This window comes from Saccostrea cucullata, unplaced genomic scaffold (assembly GCF_032062105.1).
Source record: "Saccostrea cucullata isolate Sc308-1 unplaced genomic scaffold, CSIRO_AGI_Scuc_v1 ctg4006, whole genome shotgun sequence".
NCBI lineage: Eukaryota > Metazoa > Mollusca > Bivalvia > Ostreida > Ostreidae > Saccostrea > Saccostrea cuccullata.
In genome coordinates this window covers 22,401-45,609 of record NW_026932043.1, presented here as the reverse complement: position 1 = coordinate 45,609, position 23,209 = coordinate 22,401, and the positions used below count along the sequence as shown (strand labels likewise).

The window sequence follows — 23,209 nt, the reverse complement described above, 5'->3', positions numbered from 1 at the left end:
AGTACCAAATACCTGTGTGACAAGCTGTAGAAAATCATATGGAAAAAACAGTCCAACCCAAAACAGCATACAGTGAATGTCAGGATGGTCTGGGTGCAGATACACCGGTCACACAGTAAAAAGTAGAGGCCTACAACCTCAAGGCAGCAAACATCTGTTCCAAGGACTGTAACTCAATCTCCCATGGCGCAAAACTGAAAAAAAAGAATTCAAATAAAATTATTAGGAAATTATGCTATTATATCAAAAGCTAGAGTAACAGAATTGTCTAGAAGAATATATTTTAAAAGTGGTCCAGTCAATATTACAAAAAAAAATGCCTACCAAAGCAGTCTTCTGTCTCTTTGAAGTCATGAATGGTTGTTCTGGCCTCTTACGTTTGCGGGTAGGTCGCTCCTGAAATAATCCAACATACTGGGTAATATTTATCAGATTTTACATAGACACATATATGTAGACGTTCTATGTTATACAGATCTATCTGTAATAAATAGCAACTACAGTAAAACTTGTTTAGAAAGAACACAGATATTGCGAATTCATGGATATAGCGAAGTGATCTTCAATGAATTCCTTGCAGGGCTATTACAAATTATGGATATAGCGAAGTGATTTCACAGGTCCCTGAGTGAGTTCATTATAACTGAGTTTTACTGTATTTCCCATTACCTTAGCTCTGGTCAGCTGTATCTCCGTACAGCCATCCCTTCCTGTCTTGTCCTCCACCAAACTTTCTGTCTCTGGCAGCTTGCCATCAGTCACCTGAAAAAATAATTTGTTAAATTTCACTTTTTTTTTCGTCTCATTTCAGTACCTGTACCTGCTCAAACCAGCAATCTTTTTCCTTTCAACTGTTGACTTTCTGTTGCTTAGATTATATCTTTCTTATTATACCAACATTTTTGAAGGTTAAATTTTCTAAAAATTTTGTTTGGTTTCTTTGCTTTATTAGAGTATAATGATACAATGTTCTTGTAATCTTTTAATTACACCTACCCTGTCAGTTGCAGCTCTAGGCTCGTCAGAAGAAGAGTTGAGAGGAATCTCAGCATGTGGGGTAGGTCCGTCATCAGAGGTTGGGGTGGATCCGCCAGTGGAGGCTGGGGTGGGATGTGACTCATCAGCCAAGGAGGAACATCTGGGAGGGACGTCTTCACCCAGGGAAGCTCCAGCGGTGACCTCAGTCTGTACCTCACCGAGTCCAGTCTCAACAATGGGAGAAGGTGGGTCAGCCTCCTGGAGAAAAAGGTACCAAGTGTCATAATTTGTTTATTCAGATATAATCATTCTTTATAATTTATTTTAGTTTATTTATGATGAAAAATTTTTACACAAAATACCCGGTAGATAATATTAATACTTTCTTGTCAATGATCACTATATAAGGTTTATAACATCATGGATTTTAAAATACTTACATTAACAGCAGCCTTGACCTCTGGCTGTACTGAAGTCTATTGTAAAAGAATAAAAAAGGAGAAATTAATTTGTTGTAAGTAACTGCCAACTTAATATAAAAAAGATCAAATATTGGAATTAAAACCTCAATGGAAAACGTAACCCTTTTGCTGAAGAATAATGAACCCCAACCCAAATTTTTAAAAGACGTGGGACAGGTAAGAGACTCTTTCATGATGAATTTGACTGTAAAGCATACATTGCAATTTATTTATAAACATATTGTATTATATTTGAATTTCACATCTAAGTCCTAAGAATAAATTTACCTTTGACCTTTCTCTCTGATCTAGTGGTGACAACACAGGAGAACTCCGCAACTCCAGTTTGGACTCCGTTTTTTTAGGCATATTGCTGTTTTTGAGCTCACCTTAACAAAGATGAGAGCTGATATGATAATTCCTCCACGTCAGCACCTGTGTTGGCATCAGCATTCCAGGTTAAAGTTTTTGGTCCAGTACTTCTATGCCCTATACTGATCAGACATGCATGAAAGATGCTTCTAGTGCGTTTCATTGTGGGAGTGCAAAGAAGCATATATAGGAATTACCAGTTACTGTTTTTGGAGCAGGTATAATGTTTTTGGTACCAAGTAACTATAAGTTCTATCATGACCAAAGTTACATAGATGATACATCTAGGGATGCAAAACTACCACACTTGCTGGATGCTGAATCTGACGTACATTTTCAAGATGAGAAAACAGGTTAATGTTTTTAGTGAAGGTCTCATTTCTAAGTACATGCAACTTGAAGTCCTATGATGACCAAAGATGATATATCTAAGTATGCATACTACCAGGATAATGCTTCAATTGCTGGATCTGACCTACATTTTTCAGCTGAGTAAATAGGTTAAAGTTTTTGATGCAGGTCTACGTGTGAGCCCTATAATATGTTGACCAAACTTGCATGGATGACACATCTACATTTCCAGATGAGTTAACAGGTTTTAAATGTTTTTGGTGCAGATCTCATTTCCAACTAACTATGAGCCCTTGACCACACAAACTTGCATGGGTGAAACATCTAAGGATGAACACTAATAAATTTGCTTCAGACCCTAACACTAATAAAGAATGGGTGGACTTAACACCCTATTTTGGATCTTTTTGAGACTCCTCTACCAAGCTGTAAATGAAGTGAATCCAAAATATATTACGAGCAATGGAAAGAGCTACATATACTTGGCTATATTAGGTGGCGCATTTGTGGAAAAACAATGCCCTGTTGTCATGTATCAAAACTGAAGCAACTATACATGAGTGTCGTCTTCCGGAATTCGACATGTACCCATAGTGGTTTTTATGTCACACAATCAATATTTATAGGAGGCGGGGCTATCGATTGGCGTCATTGTTGACATCTCTCTATCTCTCTCTCTCCAAAAATTCGAATGCGTGTTTAGCATATTACAGCGATGTCAGTACGAAATTATTTTACAAAAGTGATTGACAAGCAAAATTTAAACAATATTTAATTTGCTAAATTCTGAAAACGGCAACAAAACGCTCTCAAAGACATGATTTAGATCGAGGTCAAGACGAAGAATACAATGTAACTGTTTTCACGAGTACACTCGCAGGTGGACATCACGTGATGAACTGTAATATTTAACAGGTCAAACGAAGACATAACAATGGAAGCGAGAGGGTTTTTTTGAACATGTTTTTTTAATAAATTAAGTGTGAGCACACGTTTGTCGGCTCTTCTCCTTTTAATATAACATTATTTTGTTCAATATACAACTACAGTATTCTTAAGAACAGCCAACAAACATGTGCTGACTGTGTATTCAGATGATGAAAAACGCGTGACCCTGATTATCTATTGATATTCAAGAAATCTCCAGGCACCATGCCTTCGATATTTATTAAGTTTACCTCGAAAAGAGCGTTTCAAATTCACATCCGTACCATGAATATACGGTTAAGATATCGAGGGTTTATATGATGGGAAAAAATAAACATTTTATATAACTTATATTTACGGCATTTCTTCTGGCCAGTTAAGTCCACCCATTCTTTGCTTCAGACCCTGAATCTGACCTACATTTTCTGTATGTACAAACAGGTTAAAGTTTGGAGCAGGTTTTTTCTATAGAAGGTATTAGCTCAATGTTGACCAAACTTGCATGGATGATACATCTAAGGATGCACACTAATTGACTTGCTTCGGATGCTGGATCTGGCATTATATTCCAGATAATGGACCAGGTTAAAATTATATGGGTGCAGGTCTATTAAATGAAGAAACGAAAAGGCCTATCTAAACCAAACTTGCATGAATGATGCATCAAGGAATGAATACTCCCAAACTTGCTTCAGATGCTGGATTTGAATTACATTTTCTTGATGGGTGACTATAGTTTAAAGTTCTTGGATAAGCAAAAATGATTTGTATTACCAGGCCACTGCAAGACCTATCAGATCAAAATTGTGCAAATTGTGCATTTTGGGATGTAAACTTCTAGATTGTTAATTTAATGTGGGACTTTGCCCTACTTAAAGACAATATTTATTGAGGTTAGCTCTGTAATCTATCATTGTCTATGTTTTTTTTTATTTATATAATTGTGAATATATTTTTATCTAAGCAAATGGCCAATGGGACTTTATTGACAGCTATTTAAGTATCTTAAATTTCTCATTCTATGACAATATTTGGATTCAAGTCACAGAAATTTACAGCTAAGTCAGAACTTCTCTATGGATATTTCAGCTCAGTCTTCAAAATCAAAAAGAGATACTTTAGACAGTTTCAATTTCAAATTTATCCACAAATACCTAGCTAAAGCTCTATTTGCATCAAGTAGTATAGTCTACATATTTATCATGTCTAATAACATCCAACCAAAACAGTAAAAAAAGATTTTCCACGAAAAATCCATTTAATATACATATGTAAGTATATGCACCACATGGCAACATCGATTGTTGAAATAAAATAAGCTATGCATTATTTTTCTTATTATAAAGTACAGTCTACTTGCATATATCAAGACTTATTGAAAATGAATTCTGATTGAAAATTACCTATGTATATTAAATTTTAGTAAACCATGGTAACACCATTTGTCACAGTCAAAAAACAATATACAGTATTATGTGTTTTAACGTGGTCTACTCTCCAAATTCTTATTGAAATTGGTTTGAAACTGTAAGAGAAATAATTTTTTGGTAAAAAAAAAAGAATTGAACATTATTTCCATATTTATATCCTCAACAGCACAATTTGTCAAAATAAAAAAAAACAACAAATAGTGTATCTACTTGTGTACAAAGTGTTACTTCAGACCACACTGTAGGAGAGAAAAATAATTCAAAGAAATTCAATTTTAGCGGCATTTTAACACTATTTTTTGAAGTCTGAAATACCAATCAAAAGAAGTATATGCAGCTTAGTAATTAAACTACATCATGTATCTACTCTTATTAAAATTGGACAATATTCTTCTGGTTTTTTCACAAAGTGTATTTGATTTTATAGCTAAATGCACATTAGTTCAGTATATGGCATGCCTCAACCTAGTCCTGCCTCAGTACCACTGCACAGTTGACCTCCTGGGTTCCATGATACCAAGCTAATATGAATGTCTCTCCTGTCCAAAATTAGTTCTTCTAGGGCTGTGGAGCTGGACCTTGTGTAATGTGGTACCTGAACAAGCTCTCTTGGATCCCCTCTGTGATCTTACTCCAACCAGTCAAAACACACAGTCTGCTTTCCATGTCCCGAATTTCAAAATATTCAAACAGCTTGAGGTCGAAAACAGACTCAAACTTGCTGCTCAGAAATTACTCCATACACGAAAGTGATAGTCGCGATCAGTAAAACATGACGAATGGTCTGGTGTTGCAGAGAATTATGGGTATAATACTGCCACATTTGGACTGTATAGCTAGCCTGATAAATTGTTACCAATATGACAGAGAACAGTTGTACCCTGTTTACCTTTCTGGTCCACACCATGTCCCGTCTCCACACCCGGTTGGTTCTCCAGTAGGTCCTCAGGAACTTCGGGGGCTCAGGCTATAAAATAAGTCATCTTCAATTGTATCAATTTTTGACTGGAACTATCTAAGTAACGTTAAGGGTTGAAAATACATGTATATCGCTTTGAAATTCCAAAAAAACTACCCATAATAAGTACTCAGTATCAAGTACTGTATACAGGGTTATTTTCGCCCCGTGTTATTTTTGCCCTTTTGAACTTGTGAACAATTTTGCCCATTTAAAATTCGCCCAGAAATTATGAGATGTAATTTGAATTCGCCCCGTTTTAAATTCGCCCAATCAAGGAGAGGGCGAAAGGGGAGAAAATAAAACGGGGGCGAAAGTTTCCCTGCATACAGTATATTTCTGAAGAAATAAGAATGTTGCTGAAGTCATAATTATTCTAGCTGATAAAGAAATAAGTATTCTGCTGACTCAGACGAATAATTATGATAATGTAATGACTGTGATGTTGAATTATATATAAGTATTCCAAGGCTTAAACAGTTCTTATTCATAAATTTTTTTAAACAAATCAATATAAAACTTACAATAAGATTAAAACACATTAATATACACATCCAATTTCAAGGGATACAAATAAGTAATAGCCTTAAATGATTAGAAATAGTCAAGAAGTAACTGGGGCACTTAGATTAAGAATGGTTATTTACCTGTTTGGGTTCTGGGACAGGTGGCACCTTGGTGGGTCCGTCACTGGTCATCTGGGTGGTGGGTGGTACCCTTGGCTGCTGGGTCTGCTCCTAAAATAAAATGCTTATTTCAGTTTGATATATTCATGTAGTTCATAATATTATAATCCTTGAGGGAAAAAGTGTTTTATCTCTATAATAATTAAACCTCCATAATAATGTATCACCAATCTATAATGTCCAAATTAAATTACGTTGTTAATAAATTTTTAGAAATATACATGTATAAGAAGAAAGGGGGGCACTAAAAAAATTATATTAAGACTGGTTATACACCTGTTTGAGTTCTGGGACAGGAGGCACCTTGGTGGGTCCCTCAATGGTCACCTGGGTGGTGGGTGGTACCCTCGGCTGCTGGGTCTGCTCCTAAAATAAAATGTTTATTTTAGATTGAAATATTCATGTAATTCATAATATTAAGTGTTTTTTTTTATCAGTCATTTTTTTTAAATTGTCCCCTTTCAAATACTTGTAATTGCATGATGCTGAACATTCACCTCTCTTGACCATTTCTGGTCCCTCCGCCAGACTCTGTTGTATCTCCAGGTTATTCTCCTCCGTTTGGGTACGACCTACAAAACAGAGGAAATCAGTACATCTTTACTGTACACATACACACCAATACTATTATACATGTATTATGAATAATTACATAAAGTCAATAAATTATACTTCAGTGCCGCACCTCATCAGTTTCCCTGGATGGCGAGCTTCTGGTCTCTGACAAGGCCTTGCCTGATTCATCAGCGTTCTAAAATTTAAAAAAAAAAAAAGTGTCCTTGTATTTTTAAAAAAATTATCACTATTGGTAATATAAGTTGCCGCAAATATAATATAATACCGGTAATATTTGGTTTACATTGTTCAGATGCTGCTTATTATAGTATTTCTAGTAATTATTATCATTCAACATACCCGTGTGGCGGGTTGATCCTTGTTGGAGGGGGGTGGCACCCTCTGTTGTACGCTGGTATCGAGTCCCTAAAACATGTAAAAGACAATGGTCGGTTAAAAATGTTTTCATATCAGTCTTATCAGATAATTATATTCTCTCTCTCTCTCATTAAGTTATTCTGAACATGTTTTAATCATCAAAGTTTTAGTTTCCTAATTATTATCTTAGTTATTTTTAATAACTCAGGCTCTTGTTTCGGAAATAAATTTTTGACCCATAGTATAATAATAACATTATTATTATACTATGGGTTAAAAATTTATTTCAGAAACAAGTTCCTGTGTATTTTAAGCATTAAAAATCTCCATCAACAGATTATAAATATAATTATGATGTTCACCTCTCGTGTCCACTTCTGGTCCTTTGTCCAGACACGGTTGTATCGCCAGGACCGCTTTCTCTTTACGGGTACAGCCTACAAAATAAAGAGAAGTCAACATTACTGTTATGTCTAAATTCCAGTCAATTTTAAAATATTATAAATATGTATAACAATTCTGCACATTTCTCAACTTATAGGATTATATTCTGAATATAAATTTCTAAACAGTAAATATTCCGCATTATAGAATGCTCTATAGCGAATGCTTCTCACTGCTTTACAGAATCTTTACATAATACTTATAGACCCGAGAATGATATTTACGCAAGCACGCTATCTAGCGAAAATAATGCTCTCGCGAACAAGAGGCCCATGGGCCTTATAGGTCACCTGAGCATTATGCAACAACTTTCCAGTGATTGAATTTGATTCATGTTTTAATCCAGATGCTATGGCATTCACAATTTTGAAAGAGGCCCCATTGATCATCATAACAATACAATTAGCATTTGCTTAGTTTGTTTACTTAATACCCATAGGCAGGGTAGGGGAACAAAAAATGCATTTCAAGTAATCAGTAAGATTCAGCATGATCAGTAATGCCCCAATCACACATGAACCCCTGACCCTTAGGCCTAGATCCACACATTGCACAATTTTTGAAAAGGCACCCTTGCTTTTCAAAAATATTTGATTAATACCAAGGAGCATATTTCGAACACTTCATCCAGTTTCAGTATATAAGTACAGTCCCCCCCTCCTTTATGGTACCCCTGACCCTGGGGCCTTGAAATTCACAATTCTGGAAGATTAGTACCCTTGCTCATCATAACTATATAGGTAGTTCATCTGCTTAATACCAAGGAGCAGAGAAGAAAACTTTCAAAGATTCAATGTATTTTCACTATATAATCAATAGAGCCCTGCCCTATCACTAGAACCCCTGACCCTAGGGCCATAAAATTCACAATTTTGGAAGAGGTATTCTTGCTCATCATAACTATGCACTTAGGTAGTTTATTTAATACCCAGGAGCAGAGAAGAAGATTTTCAAAGAATTCATGTATTTTCACTATATAATCTATAGACCCCCCTCCCCCCCCTTACACCAGAACCCCTGACCCTGGGGCCATAAAATTCACAGTTTTGGTAGAGCACTTTTGCTCATCATAACTATGCACTTAGTTAGTTTATTTAATACCCAGGAGCAGAGAAGAAGATTTTCAAAGAATTCATGTATTTTCACTATATAATCTATAGACCCCCCTCCCCTTACACCAGAACCCCTGACCCTGGGGCCATAAAATTCACAATTTTGGTAGAGGCACTCTTGCTCATCATAACTATGCACTTAGTTAGTTTATTTAATACCCAGGAGCAGAGAAGAAGATTTTCAAAGAATTCATGTATTTTCACTATATAATCTATAGACCCCCCCCCTTTAAACCAGAACCCCTGACCCTGGGGCCATAATATTCATAATTTTGGTAGAGGCACTCTTGCTCATCAGAACTATGCACTTAGTTAGTTTATTTAATACCCAGGAGCAGAGAAAAAAATTTTCAAAGAATTCATGTATTTTCACTATATAATCTATAGAGTCCTGCCCTAACACCAGAACCCCTGACCCTGGGGCCATAAAATTCACAATTTTGGTAGAGGCACTCTTGCTCATCATAACTATGCACTTAGTTAGTTTATTTAATACCCAGGAGCAGAGAAGAAGATTTTCAAAGAATTCATGTATTTTCACTATATAATCTATAGACCCCCCCCCTTACACCAGAACCCCTGACCCTGGGGCCATAAAATTCACAATTTTGGTAGAGGCACTCTTGCTCATCATAACTATGCACTTAGTTAGTTTATTTAATACCCAGGAGCAGAGAAAAAGATTTTCAAAGAATTCATGTATTTTCACTATATAATCTATAGAGTCCTGCCCTAACACCAGAACCCCTGACCCTGGGGCCATAAAATTCACAATTTTGGTAGAGGCACTCTTGCTCATCATAACTATGCACTTAGGTAGTTTATTTAATACCCAGGAGCAGAGAAGAAGATTTTCAAAGAATTCATGTATTTTCACTATATAATCTATAGACCCCCCTCCCCCCCCCCCTTACACCAGAACCCCTGACCCTGGGGCCATAAAATTCACAGTTTTGGTAGAGCACTTTTGCTCATCATAACTATGCACTTAGTTAGTTTATTTAATACCCAGGAGCAGAGAAGAAGATTTTCAAAGAATTCATGTATTTTCACTATATAATCTATAGACCCCCCTCCCCTTACACCAGAACCCCTGACCCTGGGGCCATAAAATTCACAATTTTGGTAGAGGCACTCTTGCTCATCATAACTATGCACTTAGTTAGTTTATTTAATACCCAGGAGCAGAGAAGAAGATTTTCAAAGAATTCATGTATTTTCACTATATAATCTATAGACCCCCCCCCTTAAACCAGAACCCCTGACCCTGGGGCCATAATATTCACAATTTTGGTAGAGGCACTCTTGCTCATCATAACTATGCACTTAGTTAGTTTATTTAATACCCAGGAGCAGAGAAAAAGATTTTCAAAGAATTCATGTATTTTCACTATATAATCTATAGAGTCCTGCCCTAACACCAGAACCCCAGACCCTGGGGCCATAAAATTCACAATTTTGGTAGAGGCACTCTTGCTCATCATAACTATGCACTTAGGTAGTTTATTTAATACCCAGGAGCAGAGAAGAAGATTTTCAAAGAATTCATGTATTTTCACTATATAATCTATAGACCCCCCCTCCCCCCCCCCTTACACCAGAACCCCTGACCCTGGGGCCATAAAATTCACAATTTTGGTAGAGGCACTCTTGTTCATCATAACTATGCACTTAGTTAGTTTATTTAATACCCAGGAGCAGAGAAGAAGATTTTCAAAGAAATAATGCATTTTCACTATATACTTATTTGGCCCCACCCTAGCACTAGAACCCATGACCCCGGGGCCATGAATTTCACAATTTTGGTAGAGGACACAATGTTGATTACAATCATGCAAACAGTTTGACTGCTTGATGTCCAGGAGTAAAGAAGAAGATTTTTAAAGATTGCACTAATTTTAGTGGTTTTTGCCCCACCCCCCAGGCCCAAGGGGGGCAGGGACCATGAAATTCACAGGTTTTGTTCCCCTTTACCCATAGATGCTATATGCCAAATTTGGTTGAAATTGGTTCAGCGGTTTCAGAGAAGAAGCTGAAAATGTTCAAATGTTAACGCAAGACGCACGACGGACGACGGACGACGAACGACGACGGACGAAAAGTGATAGCAATAGGTCACCTGAGTTTACTCAGGTGACCTAATAAAAAGTGATTCCAGTACCTCATCAGGGGCGCAGAGGGGGGGTTTTCTGGTTCCCTGTGAGTTCCCCTCTGGACCATCCAATTTCTGAAGTATAAAATGTGTTTAATTGATCAGATACTTTTTACCAAATCTCTATAATTTCTTTACAGTTGAATACAATATAAAATCATGAAAAACACAAGAATTCTAAAAATAGGTGTTTGTAAATATATACACTTGTGACTGAGTGGTAGACTGGTAGTTATACGAGTGTAATGTATCCCAACCCCCTCACCCCAACATAAACAAAATCTCCATTAAAATATATCACATACAATACAAATACGTACTTCCAAAATCTTACAGTGCTACCTATGTATAATGCCCCTCCGTTATACAATGTATTGCCAAACCCGCTTATCGCCAAGAATTCTCTATAAGAACGAATTTTCCCCTGTGTTAATACACCCGTTATTTTGTCACCCTTGCTTATTGCCAATTTACAAAGGGTTAATGCATTTCTCCTCCATGTGCATCATTTTACACAAGTAGTAGAATACTCCGGGTCCCGCCCGCGACACGTTTTAAACCTTTCTCTCCATTTATAAAATTAATCCCATATCACATAAAAAAAAATTATACAATAAATTTATTTTTGAAAGAAATGTTTAAAATGCCAAGTTACCTTAAAATTTCTTAATTCCCTTCTCCTTTTATTAACTCTTTAATTTTTGGTAACTCTGCCCCCCCCCCCCCCGTCCCGCGCCCGGAAGCAGGAAAGGCTAACGTTGCCAGTGGCGACATGAAATAATGTAGAGCTAGGAAAATTTTCATTCCCTGTATTTTCTTATTACGTTCTATGATCTACAAAGAACTTTTTAAATGAAAGAATCGTCTATATAAACCTATATATAAATTATATTTTTATCAAAGGAAATCTACATCATATGTTTGGAATAGATATGGAGAAAATAGATCTTTGCCCCTATAATAATTGTTCAGGAAACGTTTGTTCGCTGATCTTATCAGCGATTTCCTCATCCCCCCTTCCCCTCCGAGAAAATAAAAATTACTTGTAGATATGTTTTCTTTGGCAGTATACCAGGAAAATGATCGGGTGTGTTAAACTGTTAAAAGGAGGGTAACAACAGCTCAGCACAGAACCCTCCATTACCCAGGGCCTCATTCTCCAAGTAAAATATAATAAAATAATTTATAAATAATACCACCTTTTTTTTACTAAATAAAACTCACAATATGAGGCTTTACCCTCTTATCTTTGTTGCCGTGCATTATCATCGCCATTTCTCTGCTAAATGCAGTAAAGTTTGCAAAAAATCGGGAGCGTAAAAAAAAATGCGTCCGATGTCTTCGACTAAAGCCGTTGAAATGAATCGTAACCACAACACAGCGACGTTCTACTACGAAACGTGATGTCACAATACTAATGACGTAAGCAAAATCAGGCACTCCATTAGGACGTTCCTATTATTTACAATAAATAACCAAATTATCCAAGGGGAAATTATGTTTGTGAAAATGTTTATAATAATTAAATAAACGATGAATCGATTACAAATTATTGTCTCAAAGTTGATTATTTGAACAATAAAAATAAGACTAGAGCTAGTAATGCGAGTAATGCTCGCTCACTAAATGATACCCCCGCCTGCCATATGAATATAATGGCAGTGTCCATGTTTTGCTATGGGTCAGGGAAACCAAAATACGTGTCGGATCAAAAAATGAAATAGGTAGTGCAAAATGGCATTATTTAATAAAGATTCTCTGAAAGTCTCATCAAATTTCATGCAGTGCAGAGTAGCTGCGGATAACAGATAGGTACCCCAATTAAAGGTCTAGCGTAACAGATGGACGGACAATTAAACGGACATCCCGATTACTATATACCCTCCCGCTTTTCAAGCATGGGGAAGGGGGGGTATAATAAAAAAAATGGTTTTGCTTCTAAAGCTGCTTCACTCTCAAAGTTTGCCAATAAGTATTTTTCTGTTCATTTGAGGTTATTCGATATAATTTGGCATGCCTTAGAACCTAATAAATCTACATAGAATTAGGATTCCTTATTATTCATCAATACTGAATTGTGTGTTCCTCACTGCACTGCGCTGTAAGGCCCTATAAGAACATTCAGTTACTTTTTCGCAAAATAGATACCTTAATGTTCAGAATGTGTTCTGTTTTGTTGGGATTTGTCATCTCAATTTTTATGCCAGTTTATGGCCTATAGTAATTTACGGTTCTATTTTTTCTTTAACTTGACCCCCCCCCCATTTGAAAAATTAAATAATACTTTTTTTAAAAGAATATAAAAATATGGCCTGTTGGAGAGCGTTCGACAAACTAGGACGAAGTAATAAGAACCCCTAGATAACGAACAGACAATAAATTAAGCTCAGGCCATCTGAAAAATAATGTTTGCTTTCCGTTTTCCGACTCTGGGTAAAATTATTGGGTCGGGATGTATGTATGAAAATCTTTTTCCCAGAAAATTTCAACATAGATGTATTTGTCGACGGGAGAAAAGGGGGGAAAATGTCCTGGAGTGTAAACAAAAAGTTCTGAGTCGGGCATTTTTAGTCCGTCGGTCGAGAGATGGCAAGCAAACAGTTTTGTAAAGATTGCCTCGCTCGAGTTTTTTTTTTTTGGGGGGGGGGGGCATATTTCTATTCCATTGTCAGATTCTTTTTTGATCTGAATAGCATGTGTCAATTTCAAGACTATAAATTAATGCACTGGAAAAAAAGAAATGATTCTATCCGTTTTTGTAAAGGTAATGTACACGTAATATTAATTATATTATACCTTGTGAGACGCCAAAGATGGCGATGCTCTGGTTCTGAGGGTTGTCTCGTCTGGATCACCAAACTTCTGAAATATAAAAGGCCACAAGGTACACGAATACAATGTTGATACTCTCAAGAAATATTAATAAAACTAACTAATTGGTTGATTATATATTGTTTAACGCCGAGTCGGCAATTTTTCAGCCATGTTTCGGCGGTTAACACTGGTTAATGGGTTGATACATTGCTGTTAAATTATTATATGAATCATCTGATCAATTATTAGAACACACCCTCTTCTCTGGGCATTTTTAAAAAAATCCTTTCTCTTCATTAAATATTCCCATACTATAAAAAAAAATTATAATAATGGTATCTGGATTTTTTTTATCATTGAGATGTAGATTAAAAATTCTACGTTCCTATGAACTATGCCCCCCCCCGGAGTTAATCCCCTTCTCCTCAGTTTATTAACTAGTTTATTTTTGTTACCCCCCCCCCCCCTTCCCGGAAGCAGAAAAGGCTTACGTTGCCAATGACGACTCGAAATAATGTAGAGCTAGGAAAACATTTCATTCCCTATTTATATTCTAATTACCCTCTTAGCCTCTACATTTTTAAATTTATGATCTGAAAACAGCTTTTGAACGAAAGAACTGTCTATATTAACCTTTTATGTAATAATATATTTATGTAATAAATTATGATTTTTATTTTTTAAAAAATCTACATCATATTTCGGAATAGAAATGGAGAAACTGGATCTGGAAAGATGTTCAACAAAACGTTCCACCACTGATCTTATACAGCCCCCCCCCCCTCCCAAGAGAATAAAAATTACACGTAGATATATTTATTTTGGCAGTGATACCAGGAAAATGGGCGGGTGTAAGAAAGGATGGTAACAATATATCAGCATAGAACCATCCGTTACCCCTCGTAGTTCTCTAGTAAAATTCAACAAAGAAATCGATACCAAACTTATTTTTTACTAAATAAAATACACAATATGAGGCTTTACCCTCTTATCTTTATTGCCGTGCATCTTCGTCGCCATTTCTCTGCTAAATGCAGTAAAGTTTGCAAAAAATCGGGAGCGTAAAAAAATGCGTCCGACGTCTTCGACTAAAGCCGTTGAAATGAATCGTAACCACAACACAACGACGGTCTACTACGAAACGTGACGTCACAATACTAATGACATAATCAAAATAAGGCACTGCGTTAGCATGGTTAGGACATTCCAATTTTTTTCATAACTATTTTTTTTCAGATGGAAAATACATTTGGAAAAGCCTTTAAGGTTTATCTATATATTGCTGAATTCCGTATAGGTCTACGTTAACCAACTGCTAACTGTCAACTGCTAACTGCTTTTTGTCAACTGCTAACTGCTTACTTTGGCATCACATAGATCTACGCATGTTCAAACAAAACTATACAAGGTACGGCATCGGATATTTGGTCATTTTCAGTAGAACGTATATAGAGTAACAATACCGTGGTTTAAGCTCTGCTCAAATGACAAATTAAAAAAAAAACTACTGTAGATGAAAGCAGCATTGAAATTATTATTAAACCAGAAAACAATAAAAGCTACTGTATGGATTCTATGAGTTTTGCCCCAAAATGGCGGCTTAGGGACATAACCTTTGAAAAATTTTAAAGTGTGGATTCAATTATTATGTTCCCCAAACGAAGTTGGGGAACATATTGTTTTTACTCTGTTTCTTATTATGTTCCCCAAACGAAGTTGGGGAACGTATTGTTTTTACTCTGTTTCTTATTATTATTATGTTCCCCAAACGAAGTTGGGGAACATATTGTTTTTACTCTGTTTCTTATTATTATTATTTTTCTTCTTCCTGGGAAAATTTTGTCCACGAGTGATCTTGTAAACTACACATCCGACTAAGGTAAAATGTTTTTAGGGTCAGTAGACATGTTATGTAGATTTGCCGAACGAAGGTCATTTTGCGCGCACGTGCTTGCAAGAGCGCGCACGTGCAACACGTGAAATGACCAATATAATGGATATTGCTGTAACTTTTCTTTTTTTGATGAATTTTTTTTGAAACTCATAATGTAAGTATACGTTAGTAGTATAGACAAGATGGCATGGTCAAAATAGCAAGATCTCACGCGCATGCACGTGCGCCTCGCTCTGATTGGCTGAAATTAAAGTCTCAATATCTTTCTTGTTTCTAGTCATAATCTTTTGAAATTTTGAACATAGTCCTACATTATGAAGATCTACAGCATGATATATAAAAATTTTCATGAATGCATGCGCATGCACGCGTGCTGCAATCTGATTGGCTGAAACTTTAAATGGCTATATCTCCTTTGTTTTTAGACGAAATGCTTTGAAATTTAAAACATAGTCATGCATTAGGATATCCTAAAATATGATATAGAAGAAATTCATGAAATCACGCGCATGCACGTGTGCTGCAATATGATTGGCTGAAACTTTATATAGCTTTATCTCCTTTGTTTTTTGACGAAATGTTTGGAATTTTAAAATATAGTCATTCATTTAGATATCCTTTAATACGATAAAGATAAAAATTTATGAAATCACACGCGTGCATGTGTGTTTCAATCTGATTGGCTGAAACTTCAAATGGCTATAACTCCCTTGTTTTTCAACCAAACAGGATGGTATTTAGAACATAGATAAATATAAGGGACTCCTACAATAAGGTGTAGTTATTATGCACGTGCTTGCACGTGCGTGCACGTGAAATGAGTAAAATTAAAAATACACTCGTATGAGTGTATTTTTTAATACCTTTGGATTAAATGCTTTTATATTAAGTATATTAAAATTTTAGATAGTGTAGACAAGACAATATGGTCGTTACGCACATGAACACGCGTACAATGCCTATTTTTAAATATATTTTGTATTTTTCTGGGAAGACCTTGATTAAGTCTAAATTCCATAAAGTATTTCTTATTTAATAGAGATTACAGGGAATATGGCACCAAAAGGGAGTTGGGGAGCGTTTGGGGAACATCTGTAACGGTCCCCGTTACAATTAGCACTAGTTATTATGTTCCCCAAACGAAGTTGGGGAACATATTGTTTTTACTCTGTTTCTTATTATTATTATTATTATTATTATTTTTCTTCTCGGGAAAATTTTGTCCGTGAATGATCTTGTAAAGTACACATCCGATTAAGGGGAAACCTTTTTAGGGTAAGTAGGCATGTTATGTAGATTTGCGGAACGAAGGTCATTTTGCGCGCACGTGCTTGGAAGAGCGCGCACGTGCAACACGTGAAATGACCAATATACTTGAAATTGCCGTAACTTTTACATTTTTCGATGTAATGCTTTGATATTTAGAATATGTAGACATATTATAAATGTAGATAAGATGACATTGTCAACATGCCATTTTGTATGCACGTGCTTGCAAGAGCGCGCACGAGCAACACGTGAAATGACCGATTTCATTGATATAGACGTAAATCTTTACCGTTTTGATGAAATGCTTTGAAACTCATAATATAAGGATATAGTAGAAGCATAGACAATATGACATGGTCAAAATAGCAAGATCTCACGCGCATGCACGTGCGCTTCGCTCTGATTGGCTGAAACTAAAGTCTCAATATCTTTCTTGTTTTTTGATGAAATCCTTTGAAATTTTGAACATAGTCATGCATTAGGATATCCTACAACATGATGTATAGCAATTATCAGGAAAACACGTGCATGCACGTGTGCTGCAATCTGATTGGCTGAAACTTTAAATAGCTGTAACTCCCTTGGTTTTCAACCAAACAGGATGGGATTTGGAATATAGATAGATATAATAGACTTCTACAAGAAGGTATGTCACCATGCACATCCATACACGTGAGTGTACGTGCGCTGCAATCTGATTGGCTGAAACTTTAAATAGCTATTACTCCCTTAGTTTTCAACCAAACAGGATGAGATTTGAAACATAGATAGATATAATGGACTTCTACAAGAAGGTATGATCCCCATGCACATCCAGACACGTGCGAGAACGTACGCTGCAATCTAATTGGCTGGAACTTTAATCAGCTAGAACTCCCTTGGTTTTCAACCAAACGGGGTGGGATTTGGAACATAGATAGATGTATTGGACTTCTACAAGAAGGTATGTCACCATGCTCATGTATGTACATGCGTGCACGTGAAATGAGTAAAACCAAAAATACACTTGAATGAGCGTATTTTTTAAATACTTTTGGATTAAATACTTTAATATTTAGTATATTAAAGTATATAGATTGTGTAGACATGATGATATGGTCATTACGCATGCACACGCGTACAATGCTAAAATATGAATGAACTTGGTACCCTTCTGGGTAAACGTTGTTAAAGTCTCAAATGCATAAATTTTGTCTTATTTAATGAAGCTAAGGGGAATATGGCACCAAAAGGGAGATGGGGAGCGTTTGGGGAACATCTGTAACGGTCCCCGTTACAATTAGCACTAGTTCTTATTATTATTATTTTTCTTCCTGGGAAAATTTTGTCCGCGAGTGATCTTGTAAACTACACATCCGACTTAGGTGAAACCTTTTTAGGGTAAGTAGGCATGTTATGTAGATTTGCAGAATCAAGGTCATTTTGCGCGCACGTGCTTGCAAGAGCGCGCACGTGCAAAACTTAAAATGACCAATATATAATGGATATAACCGTAACTTTTCTATTTTGTGACGAAATGTTTTGAAACTTATAATGTATGGATATATTAGTAGTATGCACAAGATGACACGGTCAAAATAGCAAGATCGCACGCTCATGCACGTGCGCTTCGCTCTGATTGGCTGAAACTAAAGTCTCAATATCTTTTTTGTCTTTTGATAAAATCATTTGAAATTTTGAACATAGTCATACATTAGGGAGATCTACAGCCTGTAATATAAGATTTATCATGAAAGCATGTGCATGCACATGTGCTTGCAAGAGCTCGCACGTGCAACGCGAGAAATGTCCAATATAATTGATACAGACGTAACTATTTAAATTATTGTTGAAATGCTTTGAAACTCATATTATAAGTATATATTAGAAGCATAGACAAAATGACATGGTCAAAAAAGTAAGATCTCACGCGCATGCACGTGTGCTTCGCTCTGATTGGCTGAAATTAAATTCTCAATATCTATCTTGTTTCTTGTCATAATCCTTTGAAATTTTGAACTCAGACTCATATTATGAAGATCTACAGCATGATATATAAGAATTTTCATGAAAGCATGTGCATGCCCGCTTGCTGCAATCTGATTGGCTGAAACATTAAATGGCGATATCTCCTTTGTTTTTTGACGAAATGCTTTGAAATTTAAAACATAGTCATGCATTAGGATATCCTACAATATGATAAAGAAAAAAATCATGAAATCACACGCATGCACGTGTGCTGCAATCTGATTGGCTTAAACTTGAAATGGCTATAACTCCCTTGTTTTTCAACCAAAGAGGATGGGATTTAGAATATAGATAGATATTAGGGACTGCTACAAGAAGGTATGGTCATCATGCACGTGCACGCATGTGCGTGCATTTGGAACGAGTGAAATGAAAAATACACTTGAAAGAGTGATTTTTCTTACTTTTTGACTGAATGCTTTAATATATTGTATATTAAAATTTGTAGATAGTGTAGACAAGATGATGTGATCATAACGCACATACATTCATATGCGCACGGGTGCAATGCTAAAATTTGAGTATAATTGGTATTCTTCTGATAAAACCATGTTAAAGTTAAAAATGCACAGAGTTTGTCTTATTTAATGAAGCTTACAGGGAATATGGCACCAAAAAGGAGTTGGGGAGCGTTTGGGGAACATCTGTAACGGTCCCCGTTACAATTAGCACTAGTTAGGGTCTTCCGTCTTCAGCGGAAGACCCTTCTATTATTCTTCGGTTTCTTTTTTACCTTTATTATTTTTATTCTTTTTTCTTCTTACAAAATTTGTGCAGACGATTTCTCGGAGATGGCTCGTTCGATTTGCTTCAAATTTTCAAAGTCGATGCGTTTTCATCTGAAGTTAATTCCGGCAAATTTTTTTTTTGGAAATTCACTTCCGGTCGGGAGTTATCGCCCTTTGATCAAAATTTGGAGGACCTCCTTGTCTGTGATGGAACTCAAAAACGGCTCAAGCTAGAAAGCTGAAATTTTTAGTGATGATAGAGGACATGTTGCCACGTTGCAACATGGTCAGGATATTTTCTGGAAGTGCCTAGTATGGAAGCTCGGTAGGGGTCAAAATTTAGGACACGTTTTATGAGTGATTTTTTGAGACATTTTGTATCATATCTTTTAAAATATAAATATTTTGTTAAAACATACTGAACAACATTTGTGCAAAATATCAAGATCTTTCATATGATATCAAGAAAAATGTGCTGACTCATCAAATTAAGGGCTGAAAGGGGCCAACAGTTTTTATTCAATAACTTTTAAAAAGTCAATATTTTGTAATACATTACTGAAGCAAAGATGTTCATCTCAACCATCTACAACTATATATTATGATTTCCATGTCGTATGGTACATAATAAGGGGCCACAAGGGGCCAGAATGCTAAATCTTTGATGCTTTATAACTCGAAAGGGAGAAATATTTTGATAAGCAATATTGAACAAAAGTTGTTCAAAATAATGTTCTAAACAATATGCAACCTTTCATTTTTTGCTAAACGTCCCCATTAAGGAGTTGAAGGGTTGGCCCCTAAAAATTTCTTTTTCTAATATCTCAAAAGCGAAAAAGAATTTCTGAACAATTGTTGAACACAAAATGTTCAAAATCTTAAGATCTTTAAGATGAAATCCCAAAAAAGGGGCTGGGCACTCGAATTAGGGGCCAAGAGGGGCCAAAAGTCTTCAATCGATAACTCTTTATCAGTTAATATTTTGTAATACATTACTGAAGCAAAGATGTTAAGCTAAACCATCTACAACTATATATTATGATTTCCATGTCGTATGGTACATAATTAGGGGCCACAAGGGGCCAGAATGCTAAATCTTTGATGCTTTATATCTCGAAAGGGAGAAAGATTTTGATAAGCAATATTGAACAAAAGTTGTTCAAAATAATGTTCTTAACAATATGCGACGTTTCATTTTTTGCTAAACGTCCCCATTAAGGAGTTGAAGGGTTGGCCCCTAAAAATTTCTTTTTCTAATATCTCAAAAACGAAAAAGAATTTCTGAACAATTGTTGAACACAAAATGTTCAAAATCTTAAGATCTTTAAGATGAGATCCCGAAAAAGGGACTGGGCACTCGAATTAGGGGCCAAAAGTCTTCAATCGATAACTTTTTATCGGTTAATATTTTGTAATACATTACTGAAGCAAAGATGTTCATCTCAACCATCTACAACCATATATTATGATTTCCATGTCGTATGTTACATAATTAGGGGCCACAAGGGGCCAGAATGCTAAATCTTTGATGCTTTATATCTCGAAAGGGAGAACTATTTTGATAAGCAATATTGAACAAAAGTTGCTCAAAATAATGTTCTAAACAATATGCAACCTTTCATTTTTTGCTAAACGTCCCCATTAAGGAGTTGAAGGGTTGGCCCCTAAAAATTTCTTTTTCTAATATCTCAAAAACGAAAAAGAATTTCTGAACAATTGTTGAACACAAAATGTTCAAAATCTTAAGATCTTTAAGATGAGATCCCGAAAAAGGGACTGGGCACTCGAATTAGGGGCCAAGAGGGGCCAAAAGTCTTCAATCGATAACTCTTTATCGGTTAATATTTTGTAATACATTACTGAAGCAAAGATGTTCATCTCAACCATCTACAACTATATATTATGATTTCCATGTCGTATGTTACATAATTAGGGGCCACAAGGGGCCAGAATGCTAAATCTTTGATGCTTTATATCTCGAAAGGGAGAAATATTTTGATAAGCAATATTGAACAAAAGTTGCTCAAAATAATGTTCTAAACAATATGCAACCTTTCATTTTTTGCTAAACGTCCCCATTAAGGAGTTGAAGGGTTGGCCCCTAAAAATTTCTTTTTCTAATATCTCAAAAACGAAAATGAATTTCTGAACAATTGTTGAACACAAAATGTTCAAAATCTTAAGATCTTTAAGATGATATGAAAAAAGGGGCCGATTCCTAAAATTAGGGGCCGTTAGGGGCAAAAGGCCGATTTTTTAAAGACTTTAATGTTCAATGTCTTTTTACAGATTGTGGTAAATCATTATTTTAGAATGAAAATCGCAATCAAAATCTTATCTCATCTCATCACGAATTGGACGGAAGACCCACTCGTTGCTCGCAACGAGATCTCATCTAGTTATTATTATTTTTCTTCTTCCTGGGCACTTTTTTGTCCGCGAATGATCTCGTAAACTACACATCCAACTAAGGTGAAATGTTTCTATGGTCAGTAGACATGTTATGTAGATTTGCGGAACGAAGGTCATTTTGCGCGCACGTGCTTGCAAGAGCGCGCACGTGCAACATGTGAAATGACCAATATAATGTATATTGCCGTAACTTTTCTATTTTTTGATGAAATGTTATGAAACTCATAATGTAAGGATATATTAGTAGTATAAACAAGATGATGTGGTCAATATGGCAAGAACTCACGCGCATGCACGTGCGCTACGCTCTGATTGGCTAAAACTAAAGTCTCAATATCTTTCTTGTTTTTTGACGAAATCCTTTGAAATTTTTATCATTGCCATGCATTAGGATATCCTACAAAATGATATATAGCAATTATCATGAAAACACGTGCATGCACGTGCGCTGCAATCTGATTGGCTGACATTTTAAATAGCTATAACTCCCTTGGTTTTCAACCAAACAGGATGGGATTTGGAACATAGATATATATAATGAACTTCTACAAGAGGGTATGGTCACCATGCACGTGCGTGTACGAATGCTGCAATCTGATTGGCTGAAACTTTAATCAGCCATAACTCCCTTCGTTTTCAACCAAACAGGTTGGGATTTGGAACATAGATATATATATATATATGATGGACTTCTACAAGAAGGTATGGTCACCCTACACATACATACACGTGCGTGTATGTGCGCTGCAATCTGATTGGCTGAAACTTTAAACAGCTATAACTCCCTTGGTTTTCAACCAAATGGGGTGGGATTTAGAACATAGATAGATGTAATGGACTTCTACAAGAAGGTATGGTCACCATGCTCATGTATGCACGTGCGTGCACGTGAATTGGGTAAAATCAAAAATGCACTTGAATGAGCGTTTTTTCTTTCATACTTTTGGATTAAATACTTTAATATTTAGCATATTAAAATATATAGATTGTTTAGACAATATGATATGGTCATTACGCACATACATTCAATGCGCAAGCGTGCAGTGATAAAATTTTAATGAACATGGCACACTTCTGGTAAACGTTGTTAAAGTCTCAAATGCATAAAGTTTGTCTTATTTAATTACGCTTTCAGGGAAGAAGACTTTAAAAGGGATTTGGGGAGCGTTTGGGGAACATCTGTAACGGTCCCCGTTACAATTAGCACTAGTTAGTATAAGAGTACAAAAAAGGGTGAGATATTCAGTTGGCATTTTAGAAAAGCAATAATTCTTTATGTAT

General features: G+C 35.9%; 2 protein-coding genes across 3 annotated transcripts; both read right to left on the bottom strand.

The window, feature by feature from the left end:
- Positions 1-324: 324 nt before the first annotated feature.
- On the bottom strand, positions 325-1,732 carry LOC134234339 (uncharacterized). Its single transcript, XM_062716386.1, has 4 exons — positions 1,419-1,732; positions 997-1,236; positions 670-762; positions 325-396 (listed from the first exon to the last, which is right to left on the bottom strand). The coding sequence occupies exons 1-3, from the start codon at positions 1,631-1,633 to the stop codon at positions 759-761; spliced, it is 459 nt and encodes a 152-aa protein (XP_062572370.1). The 5' UTR covers positions 1,634-1,732; the 3' UTR covers positions 325-396; positions 670-758.
- A 1,756-nt stretch (positions 1,733-3,488) lies between these two features.
- LOC134234336 (uncharacterized) lies at positions 3,489-15,221 on the bottom strand. 2 transcript variants are annotated; one of them, XM_062716381.1, is made up of 10 exons: positions 14,603-15,221; positions 13,601-13,666; positions 10,814-10,879; positions 7,459-7,533; positions 7,079-7,144; positions 6,849-6,914; positions 6,661-6,735; positions 6,440-6,529; positions 6,125-6,214; positions 3,489-5,486 (listed from the first exon to the last, which is right to left on the bottom strand). In XM_062716381.1, the coding sequence occupies exons 1-10, from the start codon at positions 14,636-14,638 to the stop codon at positions 5,232-5,234; spliced, it is 885 nt and encodes a 294-aa protein (XP_062572365.1). In that variant the 5' UTR covers positions 14,639-15,221; the 3' UTR covers positions 3,489-5,231. The 2 variants fall into 2 exon arrangements, with proteins under 2 accessions (XP_062572365.1, XP_062572367.1); XM_062716383.1 differs by lacking the exons at positions 13,601-13,666; positions 14,603-15,221 and adding an exon at positions 12,044-12,195.
- Positions 15,222-23,209: the final 7,988 nt, after the last annotated feature.